This window comes from Colletotrichum truncatum, assembly GCF_014235925.2.
Source record: "Colletotrichum truncatum strain CMES1059 chromosome Unknown Contig_0008, whole genome shotgun sequence".
In the NCBI taxonomy this organism is placed as follows: Eukaryota; Fungi; Ascomycota; class Sordariomycetes; order Glomerellales; family Glomerellaceae; genus Colletotrichum; species Colletotrichum truncatum.
In genome coordinates this window covers 2629850-2653295 of record NW_027222405.1, presented here as the reverse complement: position 1 = coordinate 2653295, position 23446 = coordinate 2629850, and the positions used below count along the sequence as shown (strand labels likewise).

Genomic DNA, 23446 nt, shown 5'->3' with positions numbered 1-23446 from the left:
CAATAGGAAAAGTCATGAGAACTAGAGACGTTACTTTCGACGAAAACACGCTGTATGATCCAAGGATTGAGGATACCAGCAAGTTAAGCCAAATGGAACTTGAATTCCAGTTCACAGAAATGGATATCCCATTCACAAATCCAATTGAACAAGACCTAGACACAGCTGGCTGGGATGGAGAAGATTTCAGCGATAATATTACCGGGCCACTACCCGCCTCGAATCCAGCCGCTCAAGAAACAACACCGGCAACACCGATGCAGGAGAAAGAATCAGGGGATTTTCAATTACCTACACCCACTTCTCTATCACCAACAGTACAGCTGTCAGATTCTCAAACAACTGAGGGGGTGAGGGAGACTCCAGAAACTCCAGAAGTATCGCCAACTCCAGAACAATCGGATCAAAGTGAGACCATAGAGGAAACCTCAACAGACCGACTCGAACTACAACAGACACCAGTCATAGAATTGGAACCAGAAGAAATCATACCACAAGATTCCTCCACAGTAATCCCAAACATAGCGAGAAGGGGAAGACCTCGTGGCAGCAGAAATCACAACATCTACAATCGATCAGCCCCTCTTGGTCAAACAAATCAACAGCCACCAGAAGCAACAAGATCATCACAAAGACTGAGAAGAGCAAGAGAATCCCACTTCACACTGCAATCTACGGATACAGTAAAAGGAAGAGATCAATGGGATGCATCAGCAGATGATTTAGGCAATCCACACCAAAAGACACTTCCACCAGTTCCAAAGAATTACAGTGAAGCGATCAAACACCAATACAGTCACAAATGGATTGCTGCAATGAATATTGAGAACAGATCACTATGGCAAATGGGCACGTTTGAAATGATTGATCTTGGCAATATTGATCAAGACACTCAGCGAATTATCCCATTGAAGTGGGTATTCACATATAAGGGCAGCAAAGGATATCTCAAGAAGTTCAAAGCGAGGATCTGTGTTCGAGGAGATCTCCAACCGACAAATGAACTAGAGACCTATGCCTCAACGCTTGCTGGTATATCGCTGCGAAGTCTCATGGCAATTGTGGCGAGATTTGACTTAGAGACTCTTCAATTGGACGCAGTCAACGCATTTACACATGCCACAATTGATGAGGAAGTCTATGTTTGGTTTCCTCCAGGATTCAGACAAGAGGGATACTGTCTTGCCCTGCGAAAAGCACTATATGGATTGAGACGAAGCCCACTGCTATGGCAAAAGAATCTGGAGAGATCATTCAAGAAGCTTGGCCTTATCCCACTCCAAGAAGATGACTGTATCTACACCAATCAATACTTCATAGTATTCCACTTTGTGGACGATATTGGGGTTATATACCATAAAAAGCATGAAACCAAAGTAAAAGAAGCAGTTCAACAACTCAAAAAGGAGTATGAAATGAAAGATATGGGAGAATTGAGTATCTTCCTAGGAGTCAGAATAATAAGAGAACGAAAAACCCGTCAACTATGGATGAGTCTCGACAACTATATATCTAAGGTCACTGAAGAATTCAAGATCAGAACCTCAACCAAGCGACGCCAAACACCTATGGCAATAGATAACCTGGTCCCAAGTCCTGGTCAGGCTACGCCAGAGGAAATCAACTACTATCAACGGAAGGTTGGATCAATCAACTATGCTGGAGTGATTGGCAGACCAGATATAGCTCGAACAAGCTCGAGACTAGCAGAATTCCTATCAAATCCATCTTCTGAACACCAGAAAGCAGCATATGAATGCTTACAATATCTTGAGGACAACAAATACCTCGCTATCGAGTTCAACTGCAAAGGGAAAGGAGTCCTCTACTGCGCCTCAGACGCTTCATTCGCTGATGACTCTGTCACTCGAAAAAGCACTCAAGGATATGTGATGATGCTATTCGGAGGTCCAATTCATTGGAAAGCAGTCAAACAACGAAGAGTAGTCACTTCAAGCACAGAAGCTGAGCTTGCTGCTTTGACAGCAGCCACAAGAGAATATATGGCAACCATTCGACTCATGGAACAATTGAATCTCCAATTAGATGATAAATACATCATGCAATGCGACAATAAGCAAACTCTTCGACTATTGATTGCTGAAAGACCCCAAGCGACTAGCAAATTACGCCATATCAATATCAACAACTTATGGCTTCGCCAGGAATTACAGAAGGGATCAATTGACTTTCAATGGGTTCCAACCAACGAAATGGTGGCAGACGGTATGACTAAAGCAATGCCAGCCCAAAAACACAACCACTTTATCGCCCAATTGGGTATGGCGAATATTGAACATTTGATCGAGAAGAACGCAGTATGAATCTGGAATTTGGTAGTAAGTATACGGAGTTCTGAATAGTATCATTTCTGTATTTGAATGAGAATACAGAGAATCAACCTACAACAGGTTGCCTCTCTGAGGGGGTGTGTCACACGGACCACTGCATATATCGGGGCATGCATTCAACCCATGCACCCGGCTATTGTTTCCCATATAAAACTAACGGGGATGTCATTTTGTGCATGAAAACCTTCAAATCGGTAATTACCGAATAGACGGTTATATAATCAACCCAATAACCCCTAGACAGTCTCTAATGAATGGAAGCATCTTTTTTTACCCCATAAGTGGTGGGCAAATTGACTGCGTGACAACACACATAGGGTAATCGTAATGCTCTTCAAACGCAGAGAAGTTTGACCTTCAACTTACCACAGTTGTTTACCATAATGTCACGTCGGGAATTACTCATAATTTGAAAGCATCGGAAGTTTTGTAATAGATTAAAACTTTTTGCCAATTTGCTAATGTTAGAAGACGAGGTTAACTAGTAAGAAAGACTCAACTAGGAGTTCTCAAAACTAGGCCGCAAGCTGGCACAGGTTTAACTGTCGCCCTCTTGAACTGGAACCCACGAAGATGGATTGAGAATATTAACATGCACTGATCGGACATGCGCTTATTCCGTACCATTCGCTTGTTGTTCCCCCTTATAAATATACTGACGGGGTCGGCAATTTGTAGATAGCCGGTGAGATTGTTGGATAAACGGCCTTGCATTCATCCGGACGGTCTTTTTCTCAGGCATTACACAATCACACCACAGTACTACTAAACAACTGGGCTCAGCAATATATTAAATTGACTACACAAGTGGCAGTTACTGTCAGGTGCCACTTGACAGCACCGTAAAGAAGGTTGAAGCTACTTGAAACGGAAGGTAAAGCCACTGACTTGGTGGGGCACTTTACGAACCCGTCCCGCCGAACAGATTGGGACACATTCATGCTATCATCTCTTTCATTGAGTCTTCTTTGCAATTCTTGTGAAACTACCTACTTTACCGTCCGGAATACAGCCTCAAATTTTATCAACATAAAGACGCCACCAGTATTTCAACTCCAATCTACTGACGAGATCAACCTCGCAGTAGTGTAGCCGTTGGCTGCCAGAAATAGCTTTGATCATGCACTGGTTTGTGAGGGCCAAGATGCTAATGACCAACGGTTACTTCGGAATTTAGTTGCGTCCGTCTTTGGCAGGGAGGTTATCCTGATTTTTCTGTTGTATCATAAGCCTAAGCTCCACGGACTTTAACGATGGCTATGCTTAAAGGCTGCCAAGAAAAGGCAACCCCGTTCAGTGGCGCATTAACCAGAACGATTGGGTGATGTTTTCCCATTTACGAGCTTTGAGGTCGTGCACCCTACACGGCTGTCTTTACAGCCATGGCGAAGGTCCAATTTACTTAATTAGAGTTTGGGGCTTACTAAAGAAACATTGTCCGTTCATTTCCGGGTCCGTTTCTATCTTTCTGTCGGGGACCTTAGACATGCCGGTAGGCAGAAATCAGGAAATCGCTTGGTTTAAATACTGCAAGTTTGGAATACCTTCTGACCATGGCTTCGAGTTGAAATCAAACCAAGGCATATTTTGCGAGCGAAATCAACTTTGAGCTTCTCGAGATGTTCTCTTCTTGTCTCGCTACCGCAGCTACCCTGGCTGCGGTGTCGGTGTCAACTGTTTTGGCTCGAGAGCCAGGACCTGCCAGCTTTGATTCTGTACTCCAGGTGAGGGACGAGACCGTTCTGCCAGGTTGCGATAATGTTGTAAGTCATCTCTCTCCCATCTGTGTATAAAAGGTCTATCCTCGCTTTACAAGCGCTAAAGGCTTTTGAAGTGCGGTTCTCTTTCGCAAAAGTACCCGGATCAGGTATTGCTCAACAACGAAACGGTGTATACGACAGCACGACAGGAACTCTGGTCGACTATTCAAGGAGCAGTCTCACCCGCCTGCTTTTTTCGCCCTGGTAATTCGGCCGAGGTTTCCGGTGCAGTCATCGCTGCTCGAGACGCCAAATGTCTATTCGCTGTCAAAAGTGGTGGCCACAGCGCCTATGCGGCCTCCACGATCCAAGGAGGTCTCGTTATTGATCTAGTGAATATGGACGCGGTGTCCTTTAGCGAGGACAAGAAATCGGCCACCATCGAACCTGGTAATACTTGGGACAAGGTATACCCAGTGTTGCAAGAACATGGTTTGATTGTTCCCGGTGGTCGCATGTTTGGTGTCGGCGTGGGCGGTCTCACCTTGGGCGGTAAGTTTGCTTACGTTTGTCGAGGAAGTACATATCACAGTTCGCTAATGTCAAAGTCACCAGGCGGAGTCTCCTGGCTAAGCAACCTTCTTGGATGGACCTGCGACAATGTTTTGGAGTACGAGTTGGTGTTGGCTGATGGCCAGATTGTCTCTGTCACTGCCACCTCACACCCCGACCTTTACTGGGCGTTACGAGGTGGTGGAAGCAACTATGGCATTGTCACAAAGTTGAAGTTCAATGCCTATGCCCAAGATAAGATCTGGTTTGGCAGGGTGCGTTTCAATGATACAACTAATGCCACATTTAACCATGCCTATGCAGACTGGGGAAGTCTCCAGGCCCCAACGGACCTGCGCAGTGGCGGCGTGCTCGTTTGGAACGCCTTTGCCAACAGTAAACCAGTCGGAGTCGCACTGCTTATTCATGCCAACACCTACGAAAATGACACGCACCCGAAAGTTTTCGACAAGTTCTACAACGAGGATGCGACGCGGTTTGAGGCTGCGAACACGTATCACGGAGACTTGGCGAAGACCCTCGTCATTCCTGCTGGCGCCACTCGTAACTCTATGTGGACGACGTCGTTCACACTTGATACGGAGCTTCTCCAGAGAGCCTATGAGATCTGGGAGGAGGAAACGAGGTCTATTGCCTCCTTTGCAGCGGTCCAGCAGCTCCAAGTACAGGTCATCACCGTGTCACAAATGGAACTCATGAAGCGAGCTGGCGGTAACCCGAGCGGTCTTGTTGGCCAAAAGAAAGCCATCGGTTTCTTGAACCTGCTTACACAGTGGAATGACGCGGCTGATGATCGAGCGGCCTACTTGGCGCAACAGCGAATGGAAAGTCGGATTGATGCCGCAGCAAAGGAGAGGGGCCTGTACAACGAGTACAAGTATACAAACTATGCAAGCCAGTTTCAGGATCCTTTCTCGGGCTATGGAAAGGCCAACAAGAAGCGCTTGTTGGACATTGCCAAGAAGTATGATCCTGAGGGAGTATTTCAAATTCTTGAGCCTTATGGCTTCAAAATCACCAAAGGATCACCTCAAACTCTTTAATATTTCATAGCCAATAGATCTCGAGGACAATGTTATTAGTATATCTCAACTATAAGAAAGCTCGGGAACTTAAAAAATACTGCAAAATAAACGGATTCATTTGAAAGGCACGTCAAAAAGTAGAGATTCACTTTTGTGGGGTTACCAATTTGAGGATGAGATTGTTTCTGGAAGAGGAAAGCCTTTTCAGCGAGTGTGGATAGAATGAGCATTGTAAACATCAGGAACCCATAAGAAATTAGATACATATGGCTCTTTGTTGATGAACAATTCGCGGAAGCAAACAACCACCTGAAATAAGATCTTGTAGATCTTGCAAGGTGGAAACCGCAACTATTGTTTAGAAGGCCTGGCAGTAAATGTCAAATTATCGCACGCTCAGAGCAGAGACACTCAGAACCTCATTTCCCCAAGGATAACAAGCTCCGACGTCTGGATAGAACACGCGGCTCTGTCACTAAAGTAAACCGACCGCTCCAGGCCCTTTTTGTTAGGCGTCTGATGCACTGACTGCTAGCGGCTTCTGCACCACGTCATGCACTTTGGCCCCCTGCCCATAGGAAGAACAGAACAAGCGGGGATGGGCAGTTCTTAGCGAAACTCTGGGGAAAACTTCCGCGACCGCAACCACCAACCACCCAACATCCCAGCCTGGTTCGTTTGAACTACTACCTTCAGGTACCCTCTACCTCCCTGCCATCGTTTTAGGTGCCCGCGCAGGCGCGTGACCTCCGATTTTTCCAAGGGAGTCGTCCGTAGATGCAACGCAACGTTGCCGAAAAGAAATTATCGCCAGGTTCGCCAACCAGCCCTGACATTGTCTCCGGAGTCATTGTCGGCAACCTACATCTCTGCGGTTGTAAGCATGGATGAGTCGTCGCTAATCAAGGTAAGCTCACCGTCCACCAAGCGCAACATTATCTTTCTTTCAACAAAGTCCTAACCATTCTCTGCCAGGCGCATGACCATGCCAAAGCCGCCTCCAACGCCACGCACCAGTCCGAAACCACAGTCGCCATCAACGAACATGCCCTTGCCGCTGGTGAATTTGCGAACGCCGCCCGCGTGACGACCAGTATCGAGGCTCTCCGAACCCTCAAGCTCCTAGAGCAACACCATAAACACCTTTCCGAGCTCCTCAAACTCCCTCTCGACCGCCGCACGAGCCAGACTTCCGTATCCGACACCATCGACGAGAAGTCTGAATCCGAGAGCCCAGACGCCTCTTCACCCTCCGACGATGCGCGAACCAAGTCCGAATCTGACCAAGCTGCCGGCGGCAGCCCCGTCGCCACAGCAAAGACTATTCCTTCCCTGACGCAGCAGCGCCGGTATCCAAGCCGGGAGATGACCTCGTCCATCGCGAGCAATCTCGCCTCGGCGCGTGGCATCAGATCGAGCAGGAACCGCAGCCAGCCCATCCCGCCAAGCGTTACTAACGACCAGGCGCCGGGCAACATGGAGGTTCAGAGCCGGAGAGACGGCTCCAGGGCAAAGATGCAGAACGTACTGGATCAGTCGGGCAAGCCAGCATGGATACCACCCACCGTACACGCAGAGTCGAAGAGGGTGGAGGAGGCAACATCCCCTGCTAGCGATGACGGGTACTCTCGATTCTACAGCACCTTCGGCAGCATCATCAACCGCCTCTCTGCGCCCCTAGCCTTCGCTGGTCTGCCTCTCATCTCCGAGGAGTCTCCCGTTCCTGAGCCCGCCGAGGTATCGGAACCAGCTCCAGTCAAGCGCAGCAAGCTCAAATCGCCCGCCGCCCCAGCCGAGCCCGACTTGTCCAAGATCTACTCTCGCGCCACTCTCCGCGCCATCTCAGCGCAAAACCCGAACGACTCTTTCTACGTCGTACCTACCAGCGGGCACACCGTCTCATACGCCAACATCATCAGCTTTGCCGACAAGGAAAAGCGCCGCCTCGAAGCGTCCCTCCACGGAGACAGTCTTATCGAAGATGACGAGGACGACTTCGTCGACGCCCGAGAGACACCCGCTCCCCTCTCCCCAAGCGCAAAACGCCGCATCGGCAAGACACGCACCGAACGCGACCTCTCAAACACCGTAGAAGAACTCTACCTCGAAAACAAGGGCCTGAAAGATATGCTGGACAAACTCAGCAAACGGCTCCACGCTTTCGAAGCCAGCGCCCAGAGCTCTAGCCTTGCTCTGGCGGAAAGCATGCGTCTAAGAAGACCAGGCTCGCCCTCCGGCACCGGTCGCGGCGGCACAGGGGGTTTAGGGGGTGACGCCGTGCTACGGAGTCGGAACAAGGATCTCGAGGAGCAATTAAACCTCGCCATCCAGCGCATGGAAGCTCTGGAGAAGGAGAACAAGACCATGGCCCGCACGTTGGAAAAGTACCGCGAGAAGTGGGAGAAGCTCAAGGCTGGAGCTAAAGCAAGACGGCAGGCGCAGGGGTCGGCGGAGGCCACTGCGGAGGCGGAAGACGCGGCGGGCGGTAGCTGAGCGCAGATGTATCCAAATTATTTTTATGACTTTGACGTGAGACGAAGAAAAAGAAGACCCAAAAACGTGTATATACGCTTATGTCGGGGTATCATCTACCTGCGTATCATGATAAAAGAAAACCCAAAACAATCCCCCATTCTCTTGAAAAACTCACCCTGCACCGTCTCCGGCAAAGTGATCACCGTTCCACCAGAAACTCACGCTGAAACTCACACTCAAGCTCCGAACGTAATGCCACCACCCGATGGGTATATACAACACGTCGCCCTCCTCCAGCACGCAATCCCAATACCTCAAACCCCTGAACTCCTCCAGCTCGATCGGGTCTCTGCCCTCCGTGTCCTCGTCCCACCCCTCGACGACGCCCACGTCGAACGCGCTCGTGTTGGACATATCAACGCCGCCTTCGTCTTCCACTCGGGGACACACTGCCTCGGAATCGTGAGGCGAGTACAACCTCAGGTACTTCGCCCCAACGACCTGGCAGAGGAGATTGTGATATCCGTCCGTGTGCAACGGCGTGATTGTCCCCGCGGGTCCGAACCACGCGTTCACCAAGGGTAAGTCCAGCTCGGGTTTGTTCTTGGAAGGGTCGAGCGGGTGCGGAGGCGGGGACGTGAAGCAGTGGTCCGGCGTGAGAATGTCATTCTGCAGATGCGGGAGTTGGGAAAACAGTTCGTGTTGTGCCAGGTAGGTCGTTTTCTTCTTCTCCTCCTCCCGGTTCTCGTCTGCCGTAGATGCTGCTGCTGCTTCGGGGACATCTGTCCCGACGATGCGGGAGAGTAACTCCTTGAACGGGATGAGTTCTTGCGTCCACCCTTCGTCGACGTAGCTTCGGCCCACTTCGACGGGAACAAGCCTTCTGCCGCCGTGCGTCCTCGATAACAGATACGACGGTGAAGACCACGGCCTTGATGAGAGCGCGGGCCAGTCCATGAGCAGCGATTTGAGGACCAACGGCTCCGGACCGAAGTCGCCCGCGGATGCGAGGTACGACTGAAACGCGGACATGGTCATCCCATCGATCACTCTTATCGGCTTCGTCATGGGTGGATTGAACTTTCTCGCTGAAGGAAACCTCGCCGGCAGCGACGTTTTCAAAGAGGGCGTCGCATCGAGGTGTGAAAGAAGCTTCTCAATCACCCTCCGCCCCCTCTCCCTCCCAGCCCCGCCAGCAAGAATGAGAGCTTTGTCGAGAATAGCAACTAATTCATCCAACAGCCCCTCCTCCCTCGCCACTTCCTCCTCGGCCGCACCCACAGGCCTCTTCGCATTTTCCAGAATCCTCAGTGAGAACTTGAGCAGACTCAGATCCGTGTACAGCAGTCTCCAGCAGTACGGCAGATCGGCGTACACATACTCGTAGAATCGTCTGTACGTCTTTTCCAGTTCTTCATCGAGCAGGCGGAGCAGTCTCCCCTCGTCGTCGAGGTCGGGGCGGTAAGGCGACGTGCCTGTGGCCAGCACATCGAAAGCGAGGTCTTTGAAGGTGGTGAGAGCGTCTGATGGAAGACCATCGAGACCGCCTTTCTCCCATTCTTTTGAAATCGGTTGGGTTACGGGTGGTCGACGTTCAAAAAGGGGAACGAAGTGCGCGTCTGCGCCTATTGCGGTGGCTATGTCGGTGCATTCTTTGACCAGGGCGGGGTTGCGGAGCGTTGGCATTGCCGTTGGGGAAGTTTATCCTCACTTCAATGCTCTAGCATTTTACTCTTTGCGTCTTTTTGAGACTGGTCTAAGTGGTCTTGAAATGCGGTGGCTTGAAGGCTTTCCGGTTTAAGAATGAAGTGGTTCATATGGTGAGTGAGATGACAAAAAGTTGGAGTCGAGCGGAGCGGGTCCGTCTGAAGATGCCGCTTGTGAGCTCACGCCACTTAGGACGAACCATATATGTGCAACTACGCTCGGCAACGACAGAGAAACATGGGATATTAGTTATGTACTAGTGCAGCATATGCCCATGCGAAAAGTCAATTGACTCGCGCAGCAATACATTCTCTCACCCGCTCAAGCACTCCTAATCATCACCAAAACGTGGAAGACGTCATCGTTTCGCGTTGATTCGCTCTGTACTGAAAGTGGTGCTGTATACTTTAACATGTCCATACTCCTACAATGCCGTCCTGCCGACCCTCGACGAGGTACCCATCTCTAACACGTACACGTTCTACAATGGCAGGCGTCTTGTTGTCTTCCGCCTCAGCGATGCCAGCGCCGCAGTCCCATTGCCGGCCCTCCAGCTTATCGTACACTTTCACCACGTCCTCGCCCGCCGCGCTGACGATTCTCCGCTCGTCAAACATCATGCTGGTAACGGCGTTGTCATATGCGTAGGCATCGTAGATGGATCCTGTGCGGAGATCCCATATCTAGTCAAGTTAGCAAGAGCCATTTGTGCACAAGATAAATAACGTACTCTAATGCTTCGGTCCATACTGCCGGTAACAAGGTGAACGTCGTCAAATTGCAGGCACGTCACTGGGCCGGTATGTCCCACCAGACTCCGGTGAACCTGTCCGCTTCGCAAATCCCACAGGCGTACCATGCCGTCCGCAGTACCACAAGCCAGAGCAGTCTCGAACACCTGCAACGCCCCGATAAAGTCGGCCGTCTGGGCCGGCGCCCGGTTCGTTTGCCTCCAAGAGCTGTCGCTGCCAAAGGAAACAGAAGCCTGGGCCGCAGCCCACATAACGTCAAGCGTCTGCACGCATCGGCCCTTTTCGAGATCCCATTGGCGAAGAGTCTTATCCGCTGAACCAGAGACAAGAACATCATTTCTAAAGTGAAGAGCCGTGATTTCGTCGACGTGAGATTGCAGAGTGAAGAGGTGGCAGTCTCTCATGCTTCCCTCGGGAGGCTCGACCGGACCATCATCGGGGTTTTCGAAGGCAATGTCATCCTCATCATCATCCCTTCCATATTGGCTGCCGTGAGGGTCATAATGTGCCTTACTCAAGTCCCACAAACGAATCGTAGCATCCATACCACCTGTAGCCAGGAAGTTGTCGTCAACTTGGAGCGTCCGGACAGATGCCGTATGGCCTTCCAACAGGCCAATGCACCGTCCTGCGTTGAGATCCCAAACCTTTATCGAGTCGTCCATAGCTGAAGTAACCATTGTTCCAAAGGGTGCGTCAAAGTCGAGTGCCGTAATTGTATCCTGGTGTGCGCGTAGTTCCCTGATGGCGGTGCCGGGCTCGAAATGCTCGTGCAATACCGGCATAGATTTCCGGCGTACCACTCTCTTCTTGGGTTTAGATGCTGGTGTACCGGAGGCTGACGGCAGCTTTTCATACACCGACTGCGACATAAATCCAGACTCGTCCTGGTCGCCAGCTAGTTCCTCATCAGTCTTCGTAGGTGTGTTAATAGCAATTGATTCGGCTTCGTCAACGAGCTCCTGAGCCTCTTCTAACCGGGTCTCGACATCCATAACTGCCACGGGTTAGCCAATGACCATACGACCTGATCACGCGCACCTACGGTCGTGTTCTAATAATGTTTCGTCCTGTTCCAAGTTCGCTAGTCTTTCCAAAATAATTCGTCGCATGCCGTGCAGATTGGCAATCTTGTTATCAATGTCTCGAATTTCGCTGCTTGCCATGTTTTTGCGGACTCCCAGCATTTCGAGTTCGTGCATCATCGAGGCCTTATCTTTCTTGAGATTGTGCAGCGCCTGCGGCGTGCCAGGAGTGTGTTCCGTGTCGTCCAACAGCTTTCTGCCTCTAGATACCCGCCGCCGATGCTTCCTACCATCCTCGGTCAAGTCAGGAAAGCTGGCCTTGAAGCCCTGGAACAGGGAATAAGAATTGTCGTTCTCGGGGATGTTTGCCAGCAGCTCGTCCGGAAGATACGTCAAAGCGCGGTGTTGGATCTCCGTTTTGGACAGCTTGGAGCGCACCATATCGGTTGGTGTCGTTCTCGCCATGGAGAACATGCTGCGTTGGATGGTCGGGCGCCGGAGCTGCTTGTGGACCTCGGCGAGAGCGCCATGGTAGTGATGACTGTTGTTCCCCTGCTCAGATAGAGGGCCGATCAAATGGGTAGCCGTCGTCGTGACCTTGCGTCCGAATGCCTCTATGCCACGCGTCTGCGATTCATCAACTCTTGGTCAGCTTATCCTCCCCTTCCAATCGAGGTTTCGGGTCACGCGGGCGGCGAATCTGACTTACAGACAGGACAGACTGGTCGTCTCCGGCGGCCGCATCATCGTGAAAGGCATACTGATCGTTATCCGAGGCGGCCATGCGTACGTATGCTCCGTCAATACGCGCGACAATGGTAGCACAAGGGGGAAGGACGGGGGAGAAGGAGAAGAAAAAAAAAGGAGAAAGCGTGGGTTGCAAAGTTGTGGAAAGAGCTCCTTCCGTGCTTCGACAAGGTCAAGTTTTGTTGTCTCGGTCGAGAATCAAATACGTATCCACACAGCAGATCCCGGCAATGAGCCGGTTGGGGTCGGTCCTGCTGAATGACGCGCTAAAAACCGAGAGCTCCCTGCACGGAACACCTGGGCACGCTACACTACTTTAGCGACCGCGAGGCTACAGACGTTGAACACAGCGGATTGGGAGGTCCGGGCTTCTTGTTATGGTCTCCTGAGCATTTTCTATGGACGACAGGGGGCTTGATTGGTGCCCGCCTAAGCCACCCACCCTAGTACTTTGTGCATGCAGTTCCCTTTTTCCCATACACAAGATTGGCAGCCTTGCGGGAGGATGGCAGGTGGTGAGATGAGATCTGTTTTTTTTTTTTTTTTGGCACCTTTCCCCTTTTGCTTCCAGCGTCATCGGCCTTGGCTGCACGTTCCCTCGTCCAGTAAACTATCACCAAGCTTTTTGTGACTCGACGGAAAAGGAAGCCCCGAATGCGTTTCTCACATCAACCAGAGCCTCAACCGCCGATTTTGCGCCAGAATAACTCCCCCAGTCTGATCTACAACTTTTCATCTGGATTTGAATCAATTGACGACGAAATGGATTCCCTCATTGATTTATCAGACCCCTCCAAGGCGCTGGACTTGTCTCGCATCCGCTACCAGTTGATGTTCGTCCTCTCTTCCTAATTATAGTACGACTCCTTGACTAACAAAAAAAAACCCCAATCAGCCGGCTCGAGGATACAATTACCTTCCACCTTATCGAGCGAGCCCAGTTTGCTCTTAACAAAACCATTTACGTTCCTGGCGCATTGGACATTCCCAACAGCAAGCTCAGCTTCATGGACTGGTACTTGTGCGAACAGGAGAAGCTGCAGTCTATTATCCGCCGCTACGAGTCGCCCGACGAGTACCCTTTCTTCCCCGAAGCTCTCCAGAAGCAAATCCTCAAGCCTCTGCACTATCCTCGCATCCTACATCCCAACAACGTCAACGTCAACGACAAGATCAAGAAGTTCTATGTGGATACTTTCCTCCCCGCACTCTGCCCCGATTTCGGCCGAGAGGACCGCGGCGAATCTCAGGAGAATTACGGCTCGTCAGCCACCTGCGACATTGCATGCCTGCAGGCCCTTTCGCGCAGAATACACTTTGGCAAGTTCGTCGCCGAGTCCAAATTCCAGTCAGACCCGGAAAAATACACCAAGCTCATCAAGGCCGAGGATCGCGAGGGCATTGCTGAAGCCATCACCAACGCCGCTGTTGAGAAGAAGGTCCTTGAGCGTCTCCGCCTGAAGTGCCTGACCTACGGCACCGACCCGTCGATCGGTGCGGGCCCCGAAAACCAGGCCAAGATTGATGCCGACTCCGTCGTGGCCCTCTACAAGGATTTCGTGATCCCCCTTACCAAAGAAGTGGAGGTAGAGTACCTTATGCAAAGGCTAGAGCCGGCAGAGTAGACTTGATATAATGATAAAAAAAAGAAAATGATTTACGGTTTATTTCTTTCTATTGGGGCGGGCTCAGGTACTGCTCTACTGCCTTGACCGCGCCATCCCACTTGCTCGCCTCGATCAAAATAAGGTAACCGTGCGACTTGACACCCATCTCCTGGAAAGCACGCTTGCTATCCGCTACCGCCTGGTCATCATTCGTGTAAGAGAAAGAGCCGTGAGCCGCGGCGTGCTTCACAAAGACTTCGTCCTCGGGGTGGAAGTGCCACATCGTGGCGTCCGCCTTGACCTTCTTGCCCTTCCTTTCCGTCTCAGTGAGCGTCGACTCGATTTCCTGGTAGGTCTTGGACAGGATCAGGTAGTGCGTGAACTGGTAAGGCTCCTTGTCCTCGACGGCAGCCTCGATCTCGTCAATCAACATGCGGTACATGGGTGGGGCGATCTCGGAGGGCATGTTGATGAGTCTCTCGCCAAGGATCAAGCCCACTTCGGCACCGCTGTTGAGAAGGTTTGGGATAGGGGCGAGGGCGTCATTCGTTTGCGCCTTCGCGATGATGTACTTTGCCAGCTCGGCCATCTCAGGCTTCTGGCTGTGCTCTCTGACATTCAATGCCGTCATGAGGGCGTAGGCGTCATTCTCCTTGCCATCGACTTTGACTGTCGAGCCAATGGTGGGTTGCGAGAGAATCAGGTCCGCAAGGCCGGACATGTTGAAAAGCGTAGCATCGACGTCGAGCAGCTGGCGCAGCAGAGTCTTTGTGCCGTGGAAATCGACCTCAGGGTCAAAGTTGAACCACTCAAAGTCGACATTGACGACATCGAAGTCCTTTTATCTATGAGATTAATTTCTTGGGGATATAGTGACGTTCTTCTCTCACCTCATCGTCAGAGCTGTCCTCGTCCATTCTGTCCGGGACATCGTCGGCAGGCTTGCCCTCGTCTCTTTCTCTCTTCTTGCCCATTTTGAAATTTGAAGAGAAGTGGGGTAATTCGGGATTTTCAACTGGTTGAACTTTGAAGCTTCACCTCTTGAGACCCTAGCAAATATGTAGTTTGAGCTGGATGAGAGTGAGAACGTCACTGGCACTTTGAATGACCAGACCTGGTCGGTGAAGATGAAATTTTAGGTGGGGGTGCCCCTCACTAAACCCTTTTTGGACGGTAAGAGCCACGGCGCTTATCGATAATGCAGGGACCAGAGCATGTTGATGTTGGACAATGAACTAATCCAACTCTCAAAACACCTTTGCCTTCTCAATGCTACAAACCCTGCGATGCCGAGTGATCGATTATGCAATGGTATTCCAAAGATGCCCACATTCTATTCATTGAGCTACGGTATTCCCAGGCGTCAATACTACAAGTACCTCATCGATGAATTTGACGCATGTCAAATAAGTCCTCGACATTTCAGCCGCGCAGACAATTCCTATCCCTGAAGTCAGCTTAGCTCTTTCGCTTTCGGTCGTAAATCACGCCTCCAGAACAGTATCCCTCCTAAAAGGGAGAAAAAGAAATATACCAGCACGTTTTAAATTTGATATTTTGCGGCTGCGCCGTTCACCGGTTGGCGCTACGTAGCAGTGCAGGTACAACTCCTGAATCCAGCCAATCCATGTCCGCAAACTGCAGTGTTTTTTGAGTTTCTGCGCAAGTGCGCGTATCTATCATTCGCAAGGCTCGGGATGGCTTGGTTGATGTAAACAAACCTATATATGTATTTAAAACGTCCATTTCTCTTTTTGCCCTCTGGTCTTTGGTTCAGATGTTGCTGGCTTGTATTAATCGGTGCTGCAATCTCGACATGACACCCAAGAAGACTGGGACGCGTCCCTGCGATACGTCTAAGAAGTTAACCTCGCCAACACTCGGCCTTGATTCATCAAGAAAGAGCCTCCGAGGCTTCAGTCGAGATGGCAGAGAACATGGCCAGCGCACTTTGGATTCTATGTCCTGGTCACTTGCGCCGTTGGCTTCCACAAGTCGCAAGAACACTTCATCATCGGCACCTCTGCCACAGCCAACAGACTCGACTACTTCATTTGAGTCTTTGAAACGCCCACCAACACCGTCCCATCCTGTTTCATCTCCGCATATGCCCTCATTTACCTTCACTGATGATACCGTCGAGACTTGCTCCAATGTCTCCGATGACAATCAAAATGATAGTTATAACCCTGTTTCTTTCTCATTGGACCTTGGCAACACCAGTGATATCACAGTCACACAACAAGATTATCAGGGTCGACAGCCTTTGCGCCTAGGGAAAGGTTCGTTTAAGCCAATAAATGGGGCAAAACACTTGGACCTAGGGCTTCCCCTTCAACCAGTAAGTTTCGTCTAGATTGTCATGTCTAGAAAGGTGCATAAGCTGATGAACGCAGGACATATCTCCGGTTAAAGAATCGACCTCATTCACGTCCGCCATGAACCCCCCATTGCCACACCAGTTATTACATTATGAACGCGTTGGCCGTTGCAATAACACAAAACAACAGGAGAAAAGTGCCCTAGTCAACGATGCTCTCCCGCCCTCCAGCCAACTGCCAACTCTTGCTTCATCGCATCGAACGCCTGGAGGGTCTCCCGGAAGAAAAGCCCTCGACTATCACTGCACAAAAGCACAAAGACAGCTGGCCAAAGAACCCGTTCCTACACGTCCTCTTCTTTCTGAAAACGACGTGAACACCCTAAGCAGCTCTCCTGCAGAGACTGACTCCAGCTCAGATTCTGATGTTGTTTCAGACACCAGCATCGAATCAACTGTCAGCCCAGATCAAAGCGTTCTGCTTTCGTTGGACGGGCAAAAGAAGCTATTACTCGATCGCTTGATGCGGTATTTTCATTCAGTAGTATCGCCCACTCTGCCCCCGTTCTCGGCTACTGAAAGACCCAGTGGCTATACCAACAGCAATCGAGGGAACCACTGCGAAAAGCCATCTTCAAGCAGTTCATCTGATACGCGAAGTTCATATAAAAGAAGTGACGGCAAGAGGTTTCTAGATGACCGAGGCGATGATCACTCGGAAGGTGGCGGGGGGCAAAAGAGAATACGCTTGGAAACATCCGAGAATGAAGAGACCGCAAGACTTGCGTGTCCATACTACAAGAACGACCCGATAAGTTATCGCACTCCAAAGTGGAGGTCATGCCCTCGACCAGGCTGGGAGACTGTTCATCGCGTCAAGTATGCGCTCATTATACTGCACCAGCTACTTGAACTACTCTGACGGAACACCAGGGAGCACATTTACAGGTGCCACGCGTTGCCCATCACCTGCCCACGTTGCCATTCAAAATTTGTCACGACCAGCAGGAGGGACGACCATCTCCTAGCGGAGGAGAGATGCCAAGTGAGAGAAAGACCCGCGTTCGATGGCTTCGACTCGAACCAGGAAAAACTACTTCGGAGCCGAAAGCAAAGAAAGAAGCATTCCAGCGAAGCCGATAAGTGGAGAGAGGTGTACCTCATTCTGTTCCCGGGTACTTGCCGTGATGAAATCCCAAATCCATGTACGATATTCACCCCGTCTTGAATATTTGAATGAGAGCTAAGATGTTTAGATCTTGTAGGAGAGGAAGAGGCGGAGTCTGCAGTCTTAAAGTATAATGAGTTTATGATGAAAGAGTTGCCCAAGAAGGTCTCTCGCGAACTGGGAATTAGGATCGCACAGGCTTTTGAGCCCCTGGAGGAGTACCTCAGGAGCCAACTAGAGGACATCGTCAGAGATGCGCACAAGGCGCTGTCTCGCAGCTTCTTCTCCGCAAATACTGAGACGCTAAATCAGGAAGAGGTATCCGGATCTCCCAAGGGTACCGAAAATGCAGGGGCAGAGGAAGAGGAGTCTTCTGACGGTCATGAATGGAGGCTTGGCAGGCAGCTTGACGCGTTCAAGCCCACAGGCTCCCCTGCGAATGAATTGGATAACTGGGATGACCTGTTCAATCTCCCGCCTGATATTTTACCCTACTCAGGACAGCAAGCTGAAGGCAGTCTGTTCGATGCAAAGGACTTTGAGGGCGCTTCGCCGCCTGACTCTCAGAACACCTCTAGCAGTGCCCAAGTATTCTCCTCGGATGAGTATGGCTCAGCATACGCATCAATGTCATCTAGATCTAGCCTTTCCAAACGACGAGATGAGAGTTGGTAGAGTGAGATATCCTATCACACACAGCACGTGGGTTTTATTAATGCAAGTCAAGATCTAGCCCAAGTAGTGTATGGAAGCCGGCTCTTATGACACCCGGGGTCGGGCACATTGGAGTCGGCCAAAGTCTCAAGATTTCATGTACGTAGAATTACATTTGTTTCTGGTATACAATGAACGTACCCCTACAATACAGGTAGCAACTTGCTCCTGCTTACAAAAGCTCGTATTCAGGCTACACATGCCACAACTCGAAGCGACGGTGTAATCATTACGACTACTCGACCATCTTCTCCTCGGCTTTCTCGTCGGGAACCACGGCCCCAGCCTCCTCCAGCACGCTGGTACTCTTTGTCACCGTCAACACCGTCGGCAGGGCAAGAATCAACGAGCCGATACTGAGGCCCCAGTTCATGGCAAGCTGCGTCATGGCACTTGTGTGCTGGGCGTTGATCCTCCAAGCCATCGCACCTCCAGCAGCCTGGAAAGCCTTGTACGCGCCAACCAGGATGGCGGCTCTGCCAGCCGAGTTGGACTGCGTTCCCATGAGCCAGTAGCAATACGACTGCCACAAAGAATCGTAGGCTCCGTAGAAGATGTACAGAAAGATGGGACCAGTCGAGATGGAACCTTGGGTATAGTCAATATCCTGGATGAGGCCCTGAGCATGTCGGGCGTCCTGCCACTTCTGGAACTGGTATCCACCACCCCAGATCGCCATGCCAGTGACGAACAAGACGACCCAACCGAGACGAGCGCGGCCGGGGCGTTCCAGCATCGGGAGATCGAGGAGAACGCCAATCACAAGACCTCCAAACATCTGAGCCATCCAGTAAAGCGCTCCGTTAAGCGACCGGGTCCGGATGTTGAACGTCATTCCGTTGACGTTGTTCTGCTGGTACGAGTAGAACACGTTGGCGCAGAAGAAGAGGGGCAGCATGCAGACCACGCGCCAGTTGCACAGCGTCGCCAGTGACATCTCGAACATGCCCTTGATCGATTGCTTCTCCGTCTCGGTCGCGGCATGGAGCTGAGCCAGGCGAATACGCTTCGGCGAGCAGATAAAGATTCCCAACGCCCAGCCGAACAGCATGATGACCATCAGGGCAATATACGTCGCATTGTTGACGGTGCCAGTCGTGGAGTGGAAGTTGAGGCCGAAGGCGGCGAGTGATCCGACGCCGCCGCCAAGGTTGAAGATGATCCAGAAAACGGCAATGGCCCGGCCCTTTTGAGACTCGTGGACGTAGGTCGTCATGATTGCGCCTTGTACGATCCAGATGAAGGAGGATCCGATACCGAGAATGGCGCCGGCGGCGATGACGAAGCTTCCGTTGGCATTGTCTACGAGAGTCAGCGCTTGTCAGGCATGGTTGGAGAAGTTGACATACGGTTGAAGCTCAGCAAGCTGCCGCTGTAAAGGGCATATGTCCAGCCGCCCAGGAGGAAGCAGATCTTGGGGCCTACGAAGGTGAAGATGGGGCCGACGATGAAAAGGGCGGCCACGGCGGTGGTTGAGAGGAGAGCCACCTGGGCGTTTGCTGCGACGGTTGAGTCAACTTGGCCGGAACCTCCTAGACCGGTGAGGGCGTTGAACATCTATAGTTGTTAGCACGCGTCTGATTACCATTATATTTGAAGGACTTACTCCTGGCAAGCAGAAACATATGAAGCTGATGAGAAGGATCCTAAGAGGAATCAGCAACTGCGTGACAGCAGACAGCTTGCTACCCAAGGTAAAGACTCACTGTGTCCAAGGATGAGAATACAGTCTCATCAACTGGGACGACTCCTTTTGTTCGGCTGATTCATTGCCCTCAATCTCTTGCGGTGCCGCCACAGGCACCTCTGGAGACTCTTTGACGCTCATGTTGAAAGACTGTTGCTTGTTGACGGCCAACGTATCAGTTTTTTTGTTTTGTTTTTGTTCTCCCTCGGCTAGATTCCCAAATGCGACCGTCTACAGAGCGTCAAAGATATAGATAAACCCTTAAATCACCACGACGACCCGATCATCATCCTCCGACAGACGCTCCAAGATAGCACACGAGCAACAAGTCAAGGTGTGGCAACGTTGAAGTTCAAGTCGCAGTCACTCCACCCCTATCAGTAGATGAACTTTCCCGAGGGTATCCGACCCCCCCTTTTTTTTATTTTTACAATATACAACATGGTAACAGTGCCACACCCCAGGCGGGGGGGAATTTCCAGAGATAAGCTGGGTTCATGTCTTTCTCCGCACTATTATTCGATCTTCGAGTGGGAAAATCGTTGTTTCTCCCACAATTTTCGGTGATCTGTGCGGACGAGCTAGGAACTAGTTCATGTTTATGATTCGTCCAAGCCTATCAATAGATGCTAGGAAACTGGGTCTGCCCCAGCTTCACGAGTCGAACGGCCTCCACTCGAACCGCTCTCGTCCCTTGCAGCGGGTGGGAATGCTGAAGGATGGAGGGTCTCTGAGGCTCCGCTCAACTGATGTCGCATGCCGTTTCTCGCCGATGGAACGTGACATTGATTTTTACTGGGGGCAGGATTGCGGTTTCACGGTCGGTGGTGACAACTTCATTCAGAGTTTAATTCTGCGGCTGGGACTTTGCTACAATCAAGATATGGATTATGATGTGTATCAGCTGATGATGGATCAATTGCAAACAGGTATCAATTGAACACTTCTTGTATGGACTTAAAAAGGAAATGGTTAACTTAGACGATAGCAGCAAATATGAAGCAACGAAATGGAAAAGAGTATAATGAGAAAAAAGTTCTCATTAAAAGCGTCATCTGCTGGATGTAGCCGTAGCCATTCGGAACTCAGCTGACCAGCACCACTTAGTGATAGAGTGAGAAGGCAATGGGAGGTCGCTCGGGACACACAGAATAAAGGCCAGATCAGAATGGCTCGTTGAGAAGCGTGAGGCGCTGTTTCGGTCGATTGGGTCTTTGCTGGTGCGGTTTCCGAGGTTCAATCTGGCTGCGGGGATGGCGGGTCTTGCTTGATGTTGCTTATGGACAGACAACTCGGCGAGTTGAGAGCGTTTCAAGGACACCCGAGCAACTCGTTGTTGAAAGGTGATGGTGAGAGTCGTTGCAAAATTTGCGATGCTACGATGTCTTCAAGGAAACATGTCTCATTATCAATGGCACATGATGCCGATGGCCGAGCGTTGGAACGTTGCGTTGGGCTGTCAGAGTCAGTTAATGTGAGTGGGCACAACCGTAAGTTTGGTTAAACCCTACATGACTCTCGACTACCCCATGGGGACAACAACGTCGCACTTGGGATACTCCACTCATTCAACTTCGACTCCAGGTCTTGGTAAGGTATCATGAGCAAAGGGACGGGAAGATGAGGGCGCGAAGTAAGGTTCTCACTTAAACATTGATGAATGTGACATCCTATTTAGGAAAGCTCTCCATATTTTAGCACTCAGTTACACGGACCAAATCCGATGATTAGTGTCACTGCAAATTACTCGGGACCGAGGGCAACCATCAGACTTCGGATCCGGGACGGACAGATCTCGGGGGGGAAGCCGTTAGACAAGAGGAAACTGTCAAATACCCCCCCCCCCCCCCCCCAAACGCTCAAGTTACGCTAGCCGAATTACTACCTATTCAAACCTGTCAAAACGGTTCTGCAGGAACGGTTCTGTGAAGTGAACATACAGATCACATATCAACACCTAACACAATACACATCGCCAATGCATCCGCCGTATGTGCTGTCCATCATCAGACCACTCTCCCTACAGCCGAAGTCGATCACCATACGTTCACTCCCCCGCCCTCAGAGAAACGCCGAGTCCTGAAAAAAAAAAAAAAAACGAGTTCTGACTTCATCCCCTCCCGGATGCATGTCACCCAACATTGCAGACTAGAGCACAACAAACCCCACTCATCATCTTATCTCATTACTCGTTACGTCCTGACAGCCATCTTTCATTAATGATCTGCCGTACTTGAAACAACCCATATGCCAAACATCTAAACCAACGGCCTTCCGCACGTGGCGTGCCAAGGCTGGCAGAGACATGGCAACATCAGCTTTTGGGAGGGTGTGCCAGCCAGCTTGCATTGCGAACAGGGGCATTCTCCAACCCTTTTTGATCTCATCCAGGTTTAAGCAGCATTCTTTTACATAGAAGGCATTCGTATCAGTAGTGACTCTTTTGCGTCGCCTTTTACCGCCTCTAGGACCCTTGGCGGGCCGGCGGCTCTCTCGCGCCGGTGCCGCGTCTCTTCTGCCGCTCCGCTTTATTGGTGGGCAAACTCCAGACCACTGGCTCGGAAAGCGTTCCCATTTGTCGATAGGCAAGGACCTGTCAAACATCCTATCTCCCCGCCTAAAGACCTTCGGCATAGTGCGGTGCGGATAGGAAAGCTAGGGTTGTGCGAAACGGCTACTGTTTCCCGAGTTGACATGTATACGCGAGCAAGGGTACGCCATCCGAGGAAGCATGTTTGTGGTGACTGAGGTCTGCAAAGGGGAATGCGCCAGCGCCACCCTCTTTCGGATGAGATGGAGGGTGGTAATCCGTCACCCGAACAGGAGGGGACGGAAATGCCAACCCCCTGTTGGAATGGTTGGGGACTCCCACGTACGCGTCTCGTGAAAGCGGTACTTAATGGATGGACAGGCTCGGTGAGGCTCAACTATTCTCGGTCAAATACATGACTTTGTGCCAGAATTAGCCCTTTCACAATGGCTGAGGTCGTTCAAGGGGACAAAGACGATGTCCTCGGGTTGTTTCCAGAAACTTGTGAACCATGAGAGGAAACCATTAGAAAGCTTGACCATAAATAGGCAGTACATTTTTCAATGGCGAGATCAGATTGAGAACCGCAAGCGTTCTGTCACCAAGGAAAAAGAGAAATAGTAGGCCCAGAACCAAGAGAAGAGAGAGATACCAATGTGCGAAGGTACAGAAACTACGATGGCGTGCGGCCATACCCTCCGTTCTCGCCTCAAAGACTGCAAAAAGGGTGACCAATGCAGAGGCGAGCTTTGGAAACCCGCCTTCATCAACGACAGCTGTGCCGCATGTCACCGGCCCATGAACTACCGTCAGATTCGTGCCCTGTATGAGGCCAAACATTCAGTCCTGATGGCTGAGTACCGAGAGGCTAAAAGTACTGGAAATGAAGAAAAGATGCGTCGCCTCCAGCGTGCCATGATCCGGAATACCCAACTGTCGCGGCTTGGTAATTTTGCTGTAAGCCTCACACGAGATGCGCCGTGTGGCGACGTTCAATGGCCAACGACTGACAAGGAAAATGGTAGCAGTGGTGGTTGATGATACAGACCAGCTTGATTGAAATGC

At 50.9% G+C, this 23446-nt stretch overlaps 9 protein-coding genes across 9 annotated transcripts; 5 read left to right on the top strand and 4 right to left on the bottom strand.

Annotated features, from left to right (window-relative positions):
* Positions 1-4109: 4109 nt before the first annotated feature.
* CTRU02_212197 (FAD binding domain-containing protein) lies at positions 4110-5667 on the top strand (the record flags this gene model as incomplete). Its single annotated transcript, XM_070205790.1, has 3 exons — positions 4110-4114; positions 4176-4603; positions 4667-5667. 3 exons carry the CDS (start codon positions 4110-4112, stop codon positions 5665-5667), a joined length of 1434 nt encoding a protein of 477 aa, XP_070060603.1.
* Positions 5668-6532: 865 nt separating this feature from the next.
* Positions 6533-8142, top strand: CTRU02_212195 (uncharacterized protein; the record flags this gene model as incomplete). The annotated part of the gene is made up of 2 exons (XM_036724976.1): positions 6533-6556; positions 6625-8142. 2 exons carry the CDS (start codon positions 6533-6535, stop codon positions 8140-8142), a joined length of 1542 nt encoding a protein of 513 aa, XP_036583141.1.
* A 153-nt stretch (positions 8143-8295) lies between these two features.
* Positions 8296-9810, bottom strand: CTRU02_212196 (Cupin domain-containing protein; the record flags this gene model as incomplete). Its single annotated transcript, XM_070205789.1, has 1 exon — positions 8296-9810. One exon carries the CDS (start codon positions 9808-9810, stop codon positions 8296-8298), a length of 1515 nt encoding a protein of 504 aa, XP_070060602.1.
* A 428-nt stretch (positions 9811-10238) lies between these two features.
* Positions 10239-12515, bottom strand: CTRU02_212194 (mitochondrial division protein 1; the record flags this gene model as incomplete). Its single annotated transcript, XM_036724977.2, has 4 exons — positions 10239-10514; positions 10562-11580; positions 11629-12235; positions 12318-12515. Coding segments are annotated over 4 exons (2100 nt in total), but the record flags the coding sequence as incomplete, so codon positions are not given.
* Positions 12516-13009: 494 nt separating this feature from the next.
* Positions 13010-13980, top strand: CTRU02_212193 (chorismate mutase; the record flags this gene model as incomplete). Its single annotated transcript, XM_036724978.1, has 2 exons — positions 13010-13188; positions 13251-13980. The coding sequence occupies 2 exons, from the start codon at positions 13010-13012 to the stop codon at positions 13978-13980; spliced, it is 909 nt and encodes a 302-aa protein (XP_036583143.1).
* Positions 13981-14029: 49 nt separating this feature from the next.
* Positions 14030-14936, bottom strand: CTRU02_212192 (protein bcp1; the record flags this gene model as incomplete). Its single annotated transcript, XM_036724979.1, has 2 exons — positions 14030-14800; positions 14853-14936. The coding sequence occupies 2 exons, from the start codon at positions 14934-14936 to the stop codon at positions 14030-14032; spliced, it is 855 nt and encodes a 284-aa protein (XP_036583144.1).
* Positions 14937-17591: 2655 nt separating this feature from the next.
* On the top strand, positions 17592-18125 carry CTRU02_212191 (uncharacterized protein; the record flags this gene model as incomplete). The annotated part of the gene is made up of 1 exon (XM_036724980.2): positions 17592-18125. One exon carries the CDS (start codon positions 17592-17594, stop codon positions 18123-18125), a length of 534 nt encoding a protein of 177 aa, XP_036583145.2.
* A 274-nt stretch (positions 18126-18399) lies between these two features.
* CTRU02_212190 (major facilitator superfamily transporter) lies at positions 18400-19992 on the bottom strand (the record flags this gene model as incomplete). The annotated part of the gene is made up of 4 exons (XM_036724981.1): positions 18400-19466; positions 19514-19721; positions 19771-19810; positions 19871-19992. The coding sequence occupies 4 exons, from the start codon at positions 19990-19992 to the stop codon at positions 18400-18402; spliced, it is 1437 nt and encodes a 478-aa protein (XP_036583146.1).
* Positions 19993-23059: 3067 nt separating this feature from the next.
* CTRU02_212189 (uncharacterized protein) lies at positions 23060-23419 on the top strand (the record flags this gene model as incomplete). The annotated part of the gene is made up of 1 exon (XM_036724982.1): positions 23060-23419. One exon carries the CDS (start codon positions 23060-23062, stop codon positions 23417-23419), a length of 360 nt encoding a protein of 119 aa, XP_036583147.1.
* Between the last annotated feature and the right edge of the window lie 27 nt (positions 23420-23446).